Source organism: Chiloscyllium plagiosum, chromosome 7 (genome assembly GCF_004010195.1).
Source record: "Chiloscyllium plagiosum isolate BGI_BamShark_2017 chromosome 7, ASM401019v2, whole genome shotgun sequence".
Lineage (NCBI taxonomy): Eukaryota > Metazoa > Chordata > Chondrichthyes > Orectolobiformes > Hemiscylliidae > Chiloscyllium > Chiloscyllium plagiosum.
Window position 1 is genome coordinate 50,346,359 of NC_057716.1, and position 12,931 is coordinate 50,359,289.

The 12,931-nt window shown below is 37.3% G+C and overlaps 1 protein-coding gene across 10 annotated transcripts in view; it reads left to right on the forward strand.

Annotated features, from left to right (window-relative positions):
* Positions 1-12,931, forward strand: part of ubr3 (ubiquitin protein ligase E3 component n-recognin 3) — a 351,638-nt gene that overhangs the window by 312,859 nt on the left and 25,848 nt on the right. For 9 of the 10 annotated variants that reach the window (XM_043693670.1, XM_043693672.1, XM_043693674.1 and 6 more), the window contains 2 exons: positions 6,679-6,789; positions 10,383-10,508. In XM_043693670.1, the coding sequence (XP_043549605.1) occupies positions 6,679-6,789; positions 10,383-10,508 (237 nt within the window). The remainder of the gene's footprint in view (positions 1-6,678; positions 6,790-10,382; positions 10,509-12,931) is intronic. The other variant, XM_043693671.1, reaches the window with a different exon arrangement.

Consider the following 12,931-nt stretch of genomic DNA (forward strand, 5'->3'; position numbering starts at 1 on the left):
AGAGGTCAATCTGAGACTGGTACAGTTGAGAACAGAAGTGAGTCAAACAGTCAGGGCAGGCAGGTTCAAGGTAGGACTATAAATTTACTGCATTTATTTCAATTCAAGGGGCCTAACAGGGAAGGCGGATGAACTCAGGGCATGGTTAGGAACATGGGACTGGGATATCATAGCAATTACAGAAACATGGCTCAGAGATGGGCAGGACTGGCAGCTTAATGTTCCAGGAGACAAATGCTACAGGAAGGATAGAAAGGGAGGCAAGAGAGGAGGGGGAATGGCGTTTTTTATAAGGGGTAGCATTACAGCTGTGCTGAGGAGGATATTCCTGGAAATACATCCAGAGAAGTTATTTGGGTGGAACTGAGAAATAAGAAAGGGATGATCACCTTATTGGGATTGTAGTATAGACGTCCTAATAGTCAGAGGGAAATTGAGAAACAAACTTGTCAGGAGATCTCAGCTGTCTATAAGAATAATAGGGTGGTTATGATAGGGAATTTTAACTTTCCAAACATAGACTGGGACTACCACAGTGTTAAGGGTTTAGATGGAGAGGAATTTGTTAAGTGTGTACAAGAAAATTTTCTGATTCAGTACGTGAATGTACCTACTAGAGAAGATGCAAAACTTGACCTACTTTTGGGGCAGCACTTTGAGGCCAGTGACCATAATTCTATTAGATTTAAAATAGTGATGGAAAAGAATAGACCTGATCTAAAAGTTGAAGTTCTAAATTGGAGAAAGGCCAATTTTGACCTTTAGGCAAGAACTTTCGAAAGCTGATTGGAGGCAGATGTTCACAGGTAAAGGGACGGCTGGAAAATGGGAAGCCTTCAGAAATAAGATAACAAGAATTCAGAGAAAGTATATTCCTGTTCGGGTGAAAGGAAAGGCTGGTATGTTTAGGGAATGCTGGATGACTAAAGAAATTGAGGGTTTGGTTAAGAAAAAGAAGGAAGCATATGTAAGGAATGGACAGGATAGATTGAGTGAATTCTTAGAGTATAAAGGCAGTAGGAGTATAATTAAGAGGGAAATCAGGAGGGCAAAAAGGGGACATGAAATAGCTTTGGCAAATAGAATTAAGTAGAATTCAAGAGTTTTTACAAATACATTAAGGACAAAAGGGTAACTAGGGAGAGAATAGGGCCCCTCAAAGATCAGCAAGGCGACTTTTGTGTGGAGCCGCAGAAAATGGGAGAGATACTAAACGAGTATTTTGCATCAGTATTTCCTGTGGAAAAGGATATGGAAGATATAGACTGTAGGGAAATAGATGGTGACACCTTGCAAATGTCCATATTACAGAAGAGGAAGTGCTGGATGTCTTGAAACACACAAAGGTGGATAAATCCCCAGGACCTGATCAGGTGTACCCTCGAACTCTGTGGGAAGCTAGGGAAATGATTGCTGGGCCTCTTGCTGAGATATTTGTATCATCGATAGTCACAGGTGAGGTGCGGGAAGACTGGAGATTGGCTAACGTGGTGCCACTGTTTAAGAAGGGTGGTAAGGACAAGCTAGGGAACTATAGACCAGTGAGCCTGACGTCAGTGGTGGGCAAGTTGTTGGAGGGAATCCTGAGTGACAGGATGTACATGTATTTGGAAAGAAGAAGTGGTGGAGGCTGGTACAATTGCAACATTTAAAAGGCATTTGCATGGCTATATGAATAGGAAGGGTTTGGAGCGATATGGGCCGGGTGCTGGCAGGTGGGACTAGATTGGGTTGGGATATCTGGTCGGCATGGACGCGTTGGACTGAATCGGTTTCCGTGCTGTAGCTCTCTATGACTCTAAGTCAGTAATCCATAAATGGCTTATTCTGAAGTTTTGCAGACATGGCTTGCTCAGAATACACAATCTTGTAATGTTCTTTCAGTTATTTTTACAAAAGGAATAAATGTGTTTCGCCCATACTGATAAAATAAGTTTAATTTTCAGAAATGGGAGAGATTAATTGGGTAGCTTATAAATAGCAAGCTTCCCTCCAACACAGCTTGTTGTTGACAAGCTTGCCTCCAGCTCAACTGGTTCTTAGCTAACTTTCCTCTAATAATCTAGATAAAATAAGAGCCTCTCAAGCCCAGTCACTGTTCAAAGAAACCTCAGCATCTTCGACAGCAAAGCAAGCAATTGTCACCAGTCTTGGAAGCCTTGTTAAAATAAATCTCCAATATCCACAATGAACTTTCAATTACCTCTTTTAAATTTACCTCTTTTGTATATCCACAAAACATGAAACAAATTCCACAATCCTTCAAAGCATGAGTCTTCCAAGCAATATTAAATATAAAGCAACTTCATAATATAGCAAACTATTCATTATTTCATTATATTTTTGCCATAATATTTCCCAAAGCCACAGCTTCTGGAAATCTGATTTAAGGATCCATTATTTTTCAAAGTTATTGGTTCTGACTCATGACTTCAGTAAAGTTCAATTAATACCCTGTGGAGTGTTTCTTCGAAGATAGTATCAGCATTTAACATGCTAGTTAATTCATGATTGGAGCTTCCCTAGTGCCAGACATGTATGATATGTCTGGCAAAATTTAATCACTTATTTATGTAATCCTTGACAATAAAAATGTTTTCGTATTTTAGCCTGGACTTTCATAATACATGAGTGACCTGTCATTGGGTTTTTGCGAACTACTGTGTAAGGTTTTGTTATGATACTCAGATGGTAAAGGAAAGGGTAATGTCACCATATTATATCAGACCAGAAGGCTGCGCTCTCATTTGAGAGAGATGACTGGTGGTGGTTTAACCTGCGGGTCACTACACCTCAGGCAAAAGAAGAGGTTGAGAGGGAGAGTCCTTCCTGGTAACCTCGGCCTGTGCGGGAATTAAACCTATGCTGTTGGCATCACACTGCATTACAACGTCCTGTTAAAGGGTTATGTCTGGAACGTCACGTCAACTCTATTGCTGTTCAGATACAGCCTGACTTGCTGTGCCTTTTCCAGAGCCACACTTTATTGACTGTGACTCTCCAGCATCTGCCGTTCTCATTATCTCCCAGCCAACTAGGCTAACCAACCTTGACTCAGATGACGCCACCTCATGGACTACTACCCATTCCTCATTGTCTGGTATTTGAGGTGATTCTCCATTATCTCACTAACACTTTAGTCTTTTCATAATAACTCAGGTCCTGGTTCTAATTCAACATTTCAGTTGACTGATTAATACAGCTCTCTCAACTCCACATCCATCTGTTGCATCTCTTTTAAAGAAGATGAGCTAAATATGTGATTCTCATTCTCTTTATATTCATATTTTTTGCTTAAGGTTTCAAAAATAGTGTCAGATAACTGAATTTCTAACTCATCTCCCTTTTTCATATACTCTTTCTTTTCCTTTCTAATTCTATGAGCCTAAGATCTAATCATAACATGGTCAAGACACAATCAGGATGTTCCTTCTGTGACAGAAAAACAAAACTGCATATGTACAACAACTGGGAAAGATCTCTTCATGAACAACAAGAGAGATTTAAATCTTATTCCCAGTATTATTAACACAGGAAGTCAACCCCAATTAAGCATCACTCCTACCTTCACTCTTTAATCTCTTACTCAACTGATGATGTCACAAGCCTTTTCATTTTTGTCGGTCCACCAGATGTCATTTTCTCTATCTCCCTGAGGCACACAGATACAGGCTAACCCACTGACCTATTTCATTGAACTCTAAGGAAGAAATTCGGGTCATCTTTGCAGTTACTTTGACTACTTCACGGCTGCTAAATAACACTGGTTGGTGTGAATCTTCTGAACTGAGCCTAATTGTATACTTTGGCCCTTTTTCTTGGTTGACAAAGCTCAGATTAGTCAACGTTACAACGACTATCTCTACTTTAAATCCAGCTTCTCAAATAATTACAAAAAATTATAATTTTCATTGAACCATTTTTAAGCATTGAAAAGATATTAAAGAGTAACAAGATATAATGAGCTAAATTGTATGTTGCAATTCGGTTGATTATGTAAAAAAGAGAGGTTAGAATTCTAAAGTTATGTTGTAGAAGCCTGACATAGAAATAAATAAGCTGGACCGAGATGGAAATTTACAATGGTATGCATCTTCAAAAGCTCTTTGGAACTCATGATAGTGCTTACATACAAAGTATGGATTTTAGACAAAGTGGTTATTCACTGGTAAAGAAGATACTATGAATAACAGCAAATATTGCGCATCTTACTGTTTTCTACAATTGCATGTAAATTCTGACTGGAAATAAGATGAGGGAAGAATCAGCAAGAGAACAGTCACTGTAGAAAGTGGAGAAGGAAGGAAATTAGATTAATGGAAATGCTTCGGAGATGATGGAAGATATGAAGAGTAGATAAAAAGTGAGGACTAAAAGACCTATTATTTGGCAAGGCAGTGATCAAAAGTTTAGAAAATTAGGCAGACATGATCAAGGTCCTTGTTAACCATAAATCCAGAAATCCGTTGAGAGAAAATTTATCAGAAACTGGAATACAACATGATATCATCAGAGAGGACATTAGTAAAGGCGTAAGTTTAAAAGAAAGCTTTTCAGCCTTTACAGAAAGGAAATGTTTTAAAGTAAGCATACTCTAAATTATATATGAAAATATATAATCTTATAATAGATATCCATTGAAACTCAATCTTCAGAGGTGAAGAACAAGTCAGATTTGAGCCATAATTGGTGAGGGATTTTGTAGAAATAGGAACAGTATTCAAATGAAGCTGTTTGGGTTGCCAAAAGAACAGGAAGCATTCGGAATATTGTCTGTGCAAGAGAAGAAAAGCTTATAAAAAATACCTGAATAGGATTCTAACAAGTGTGTTTAAAACATTTTGTAAAAGAAGCAGAAATGGGAACCATGCAGGTCCTTACTTGTTTAAAAAAAACTGTTTAGTTCACACACTTTCATACCCACGTTCCATAAAGGAATAAAGAAAAAATATCAGCTGGTGCAGTGGTATACTGTAGATGAATGATCTTATAGAGATAGAAGTTGAGTTTTGGTGAGGGAGCCCTTATGGAATGTTGTTTCAATAGCAGTATTTGTTACTGATCTCTAATTGTCCTTGAACTGCGAGGCCATTTCGTAGTGCAGTTCAAATTGAACCACAGGCTGTGCATCTGGAGTCACATGAAGGCATGACCAGTAACAATGACAGATCAAGGAAATTACTGTTATCATAATCTCAACTCAGGGTCAGCTAGAATGCTACGGTTGAAAACAGTATGGTACAGCCTGTGATAGTAACTGGGGAGTGGGATGAAAACGGTGGCTATGGAACAGAGTTTGTGTCATAGACTGAAGAAAATGGCATGTGTTGCTTCAAAAGTTAATTGTAGGACATTTCTGCTGATTCAGTGCTAGATGTCAGAACAGGAGTGTGACAAATTTGGTGGAAGTAATGGGTTGAAAGCAGTGATGAAAGAAAAGCATGTATCATCAGCTCACTTAGAATCTAGCATGTTTGAGCATTATGTCTTTGAGAGGCAGCATGATGCAGGAAGGGACCAAAGAATAAAAGGTAAAGTTGCCATAGTCACAGAGGACCATAGGACTGCGCTGACTTTGGAGAAAGACAATTGGCGAGTTAATCTAAGAGTCACCATGCCTCAGGGAAGGGGTGAGATTAAGGTAGTGGCACCTTAATACCAAGGACTATATCCTGTGGTTTTTAGAGGTGATAATATGAGAGTTGGAAAAGAAGCCATACAAGAAATTCACCTGACTACAAATGAATAGATAAGAATGCAACCAGTGGACTCAAATCATTAATTCTGTTTCTCTCTACTGGACCTCCTGCGTTTCTCCATCATTTTGTTTTACGGCATGATTTCCAGCATGCACAGTATTTTGCTTTTATATAGTAATCTAGAGCCTTGGATCAGTAATCTGTCAACAATCCTAGAGCTATAAATGCAAATGGTACTGAATTTAAATTCAGTTAATTAAATAAATCTCAGATTAACAAAGCACTACTTGTTTCATGATCATGAAGCTACGAGATTCTGGTAAAAACAACTGTTTCACTAATGACTTTAAGGAAAAAACGCTGACCTTACACAGCCTGGGCTGTGAGACTCCATGGTTCTTGTGTCCCTTGAAAATAGTCTATCTAGCCACTTGGTTGTATCAAAACCTATTAAAATAGACTACCAGTTCGTAAAGGTGGCTCATCATTGCCTTCATGGGTATTTAAAGATGAAAAACCAATGCTGATCTTGTCAGAATTATCAAAATCCCATGAATATATGACTAAAGAAGCATCCTTAAATTGATGTAATTGATATTATAGATTCTAAGCATGAACAGTTTGCTTTCTTACTCTAAGTATTATGACTGTTTGTTGAAGAGTCCCATAACCAATAGACTGTTTGCATTTTGCTAACTATCAGTTAATGCGCCTTCCCCAATGATTATTGAGACACTTATTGTCTGAACTAATCAGTTTCCTAATGTTCACAACTTCATATTAAAGTTACTGAAATTTGTAATTTTCTTTTACATTATTACCAACATATTCATATCTCAGCTTTCTCTATACCAACAGCAATTCTTTTAAAGTAATTATTCTTATTATATTTGCCTGATATATTTTCCCAGAGTAATGGAATTGAATATTTTTATACGTTGTCCTGTACTAACTATTTTCATCTCTTTTTAAATTTTAGCAGACTATGTGTAATTCAGATAAATCTTGGGAAGTATTACTAAGCCACATCATCTGTGAGTTGTCAAAAGGGAGGCTTTACAATGCAAGTAACACAGGTCAAGTATCAATGGTAGGTCCAAATATAAATATATCAGCTAACTAATATGACATCATAAGTTTTGATGAAAACCCTTTATTCCTATTCCTTCCAAAATAAATCATTTTCTTTTAATGAGATAGCAAATTAAGATTTATCTCTAAATCTGTAAAGCCTAAATTCTAGACTAGTCTATTGAAGTTGTTTATAGCACAAAGAAGCATTCAAACCTTGGAAGCAGTGTAGATAAGAGCTACAAGATTGATCTATAAGGTCATAATTTCAATTTGAGGAAGAGTTAGGTAGCTCCTATTACACTGTTTTGAAGTGAGGAGAATGAAAAAGAACATTAACACACTTTTTAAATAGGATAAAAATGGTTAATCTCATGCATAGACTTAAACTAGCTGTGCAGTAGAAGAGGCAGAGATACCAAGTCAAGTTTAGGACAGATGTCAAAGGCCATCTTTGTACAAAGAAAGATAAAAGCCTGGAACAGTCTTCTAACAAGTATTGAAGAGACCGCAAAATGTTATGATAGTGGATTTTATGAAGGATGTATTTCTATGCGAAAATGAACAACATTAATCATATGGTGATTCAAATCCTGTACTTTACTTTGTCACGTCTTCCTGGTATCCATTTCAGATGTCAATCATGTGTTCTGTGTAGAAAATGGAAACGTTTGGATCATTTGTTGTTCATAGTTGTGAAGCCATGACTTCTTGCTGCCTTCATTATCTATTTAAAATTTACTTTTTCCCACTAAGTGACTTATGAATCGAGAATGAGAGTAAACGATTCTAAATTAATTTGCACAAAAAGCAAATGCGACATAAAATCGTCTCCACATCCCTTAGGATCTTTTATGTTTCAATTAATTTGTCTTAATCTTTTGTACACTAGCACTTACGAACCTAGCCTATCCAACCTTTCTCACAGGACAACTGACCCATTCCACATAATAGTCTAGTAACCTTTCTCTGAGCTGCTTTCATGTGGAATGCACTGAATGGAAATGTGGATGGGGACAGGTTCAATTGAGGCAGTCAAGCAGGCATTACATAATTATTTCAATAGAAACATGATGTGGAGGGTTACAGAGGTAAGATTGGAGAATGAAAAGCTGGTGCAGATACAATGGGCTGAATAATTTCCTGCACTGTAACAATTCTGTGTTGTACCATTATAGTGTCCCCTCTAATGTGTTGCTTTAGATATTGGAATTATACAAAGTTATCAAATGACTCTTTAAAGCCTTTACCTCTGAAATCTTTCTCCCTGGTTTCAATTATTTCTTCAATTGCATTCCACCCAAAATATGATGCATGATTGCGTAATGGAAAATTAGGTATATAATTGCTCTGAGCTTCTCTCAGCATTATTAATGTCTGCACCTTACAATATATTTTGGCACCCGAAAGACGTGAATAAAAAATACATTACCCATAAACATAGCCACAATAGTTTTTCTCTTTTTCTCCCTCCCACCAACCACCTCTTTAAATGAACACACCTTGGATACACCTGTGCACAATCTGCACACAATCACACAATGGACGTTTGAATAAGCTACAGTTACAGTATCCTCCTTGGACAAATGATCAAGTTTGCATTAATCCATCTGTGTCATCACTTCTTATTTTCTACTATGTCCCTCTTGAAATCACAAAACCTGGACAAACTAATAGAGTTAAACTGGGGACATGTGAAATGAAAAATTCATTGGACTATCTCTGCTTTTGGCAGAAACAAAATGGAGTGAATATGTTTTTGCTTAACATGTTTAAAATCTAAGACACTTTCAAGCTCAATGAACAGGCCCATGTTGCATAATAATGCTGTATTGCATATTGCTCCATTATATATTTTATTATTATATTTATATACTAACACATATAATACAAATGTTACCTATATCATGAGTATCGAATCTATGCATTAATTTTCCTCTTCCTCACTGTGAATCTGTTTAATCTCCTTTATAAAAGCTTTTAAAAATTATTTTCTACAACAACAGAAGCATTAAATAATGATTAGCATTTCTTTTGAGTTCTCATTTTTCTCCTATATTCTGTGAATAAAAATGATCCTCACAGCATATTTAGAAGTTTAATTGTTATATTAACATCTGTTGTATTTAATTAGCTCTCTTAATATATAAAGACATCCCGGTGTGTTTCACTGGAGCACCATCAAATAAACTTTTGGTCAGAATTGAAGAAATGTCAGGCTTTTGTGATAAAATCTGAAAGTCATAGAGATAATTGGGGTAAAGATAATAGACATATTTCAGTATATGGATTAGAATTTTAAAATGAAACATTTTTGAATAGTGAGCCAAAATAAGACAGTGGATGCACTGGTAATGGATAAACAACTGGGTTACAATAGGCACAGCTAAAATTTCAATGGGTTCAAGTTTATGTAACGTGGATAATAGGAGACCATCCAGGAAAACATTAGAGTCGGCTAGCCTAGATATATTCTGGATGAGGGCTTCAGCAGCAGATAAGCTGAGGCAGGAGTGGAGACAGTATGGATGATATTTGAATAATTTTGTTGGATTAATTGTTTAGAAAACATTGTTTACTCCCATAGTTTATATTAAAAGTTATTTACAGTATATTGGAGTCTGAGGATAGCTAGTATTTATTTGTATTTTAATTTCTTTTGAGGGGTAAATGTTTGTTTGCTCTTCGATTTGGTAAGATACCCATTCTGTGAAAGAAGGTACCATTAATCCAGTCTCAACAGTCTCTAGCAGCTGCATCCTGCTAGTAATAGTAGCAAATGGCTCAGTGGTAAAACAAATAATAGCCTGTTGCTATTCTCGCATGACTCAAAAAATAAATATCGTCACTAAACCCTAAAAGTAAATGAAACTAATGTGTGAGAAGGGAATCTGTTGAAAACATTTTGAGTATATTTATTTTATTGGTAACAGTTGACAGTTTTAATATGATGGTCCATAGTAAAAGTTGGGAACTAAACGAACAGTAGGACTTTTAAAATATCAAATAATGTGGACCTCACCAAATTATAATTTAATACTTTGTTTTATATTTTGTATATGATGACTACTATAAATCATCTATAGTTGAAATGTAAAGCTAATGTTAATTTTTAAAATATCTCTTGAACAAGTGTAAAATCTTTGCAAATTTTTGAAACTCTTCTTTGCAGTGATAGACTCCACATTAAAGTCCCACCGACCCTGGAGGTGTGTTATTGCATGTAGAAACAGGTTAATTAAAAACCAGAAACAAAACCAGAAATTGTTGGAAAAACTCAGCAGGTCTGGCAGCATCTGGGAGAGAAGTTTGTGTTAATAGTTTGGGTTCAGTGACCTTTCTTCAGAACTTCAGTCCCACTGTTAGAAGAGTCACTGGACCCAAAACATTAACCCTGATTTCTTACCTAGATGCTACCTGACCTGCTGAGATTTTCCAGCAATTTCTGTTTTTGTTTTTGATTTTCTAGAATCTGCCGTTCTTTTGGTTTTTTTCTGATTAAAAATCATTTTACTTCAAGAATTCTACTGTTTATTTAAAAATGACAGAGAAATTTCTTGCTATCCTGCTTTCTTTCGACTTATAAGAGTTTGTGTTTTTTTTAATAATCAGCTTGGTACCAATGTCTGGTCTCCTCAGTCTATTGAATACAGTATCCAGCAGTTCTGTCTGCCTTTCCTCAGGACTACAAGCCTTCTTCAACACCACCTGTTTGGTAATGATCTTCCCAGTTGTCAGGTATCTTGACCAAAATTCTAATCTGGACGTGATGTGGTGTACTATTTTAATAGCCTTAACTTTAAAACTAAACATGTGTAAAGTGTTGATACAATATGCATGATACAATCTGGAAATATGATTATTTAATAATTCATTGTTTGTTTGCAATTTAACTTATTTTCTACTAATCTTTATTATTTCCATAAAGAAATAAATGAAATAAAAGTTGAGTTAAATGTTTCCTGAGGGTTCTATTATTAAAGATGCATTATCAATTAATCAAGCCGCAAAGACTGGAAAGTTGGTGATTCATTTCCCATTCTATGCTATATAAGCTAGGCCAGGGATATTCTTGATGGGCACAAACAATATAAACCCACAAATGTGTCTATTCCCATCCATGTACAGGTGATGTCAAACATCTCCTGTGGATTTCATGACAGTAGACCAAAAGTAAAGTGTGTGAAGAGACAACATAAACATTAAGGACTCAGCACCACATTTTCACTATGTATTTCCTTAAATTTTAAAATAGTACTTTTAATTAAATTGACTATCATTTATACACATAGCATCTTAAAGAACCTTGTTATGATCCCCGATGAGAATGTCACATTCATGTTAAAATCTGGTGAAGAGCTAGTAACCTTCATGTAGAATCGTACAGTATAGAAGAGGCCCTTGGATCCATCGAGGCTGCATCTTCAAAAACTATTCTAAGTCTGCACTAGTCCTGTTTTCCAGCACTTAAGTGTTGTAGCACTTAAAATGCTCATTGAAGTTTTGTTTAAAGGTTGTGAGGCTTCCCACCTCAACTGCCCTCCCAGGCAGTGCATTCCAGATTCCCACCACCCTCTGGGAGAATATATTTTCCTCAAATCCCCTCTAAGCCTCCTGCTTCTCACCTTAAAATTGTGCCCCTTTGTTATTGATTTTTCAAATTGTGGGAACAGCTGCTTTCTATCTACCCTGTGTATCTCATAATCTTATAAACCTCTATCAGATCCCTCCTAAGCCTTCTCTGCTCTAAAGAAAACAGCCTGAGCTTATCCAACTTTTCCTTATAACTAAATTGCTTCACTCCAGGCAACATTCTTGTGAATCTCCTCTGCACCTCCTTCAGTGTAATCACATCCTTTGTGCAGTGATCAGAACTGCACACACTACTCAAGCTTTGGCCTAAACAAAGTTTTGTACAGCTCCAGCATAACCTCACTGCTCTTATAATCTTTCCCATGACTGCTAAAGGTAATGTCCCATATGCCTTTTTAAGTACCCTATTAATCTGAGCTGCTACCTTTAGTGATCTGTCTCAAACACCCCGAGATCCTTTTGTTCCTCTGAGCTTCCTAGTGCCCTTCCATCATTTGAGTACTGCCTTGTCTTGTTACTTCTTCCAAAGTACAACACCTTAGACTTAGCAGGGTTAAGTTCCATCTGCCACTGATCTTCCCATCAGATCAATGTCCTCCTGGAACATAAGACCTTCTTCCTCGCTGTCAGTCAATCATCCATAAATGTATTTATCATCTTCCCATCCCTGCATTTTCTTCTTCATATCATGAACAATAAGGGACCCAGCACTGAATCCCACTGGTACACCACTGAACACCAGCCTCTAGTCACACAAGCAGCCTTCTACACCAGCTCTGTCTCAAACAAAGAACAAAAAACAAAAGAGAAGGGCAGCAGAGGAACAGGCCCTTTGGCCCTCCAGGCCCATGTTGATCATCATGCCCTAACTAAACTACAAAAACAAACCTTCTGCCTTTATTCGGTTTGTATCCCTCTATTCCCTCCCTATTCATGTAACCATCCAGATGCCTCTTCTGGCAGTGCATTCCAGGCTCCTACCACACTCTGCATGAAAAACATCCCTCACACATCTCCCTTAAACTATCCACTTTCACTTTGAACCTGTGCCCCATTGTAATTGAAACTCCAACTGTGGGAGAATGTCTCTATCCACCCTATCTCTATTAAGTCTCCTCTCAGCCGCTGATTTTCCAGTGAAAACAATTTAGTCTTTTTAACTTTTCATCATAGCTGAAAATGTGTTGCTGGAAAAGCGCAGCAGGTCAGGCAGCATCCAAGGAACAGGTGAATCGACGTTTCAGGCATAAGCCCGTCTTCAGGAATGAGGAAAGTGTGTCCAGCAGGCTAAGATAAAAGGTAGGGAGGAGGGACTTTGGAAATGCGATAGGTGGAGGGAGGTCAAGGTGAGGGTGATAGGCCGGAGTGGGGTGGGGGCAGAGAGGTCAGGAAGATGATTGCAGGTTAGGAAGACGGTGCTGAGTTCAAGGGATTGACCCAGTAAGATTAGTGAGGCATGACCTGCCCCTCACAAAGCCATGCTGACTGCCTTTAATCACGCTATGCTTTTCCAAATAGTCATAAATCCTATTCCTCAGAATTCTTTCCAAAACCTTGCTGACCACAGA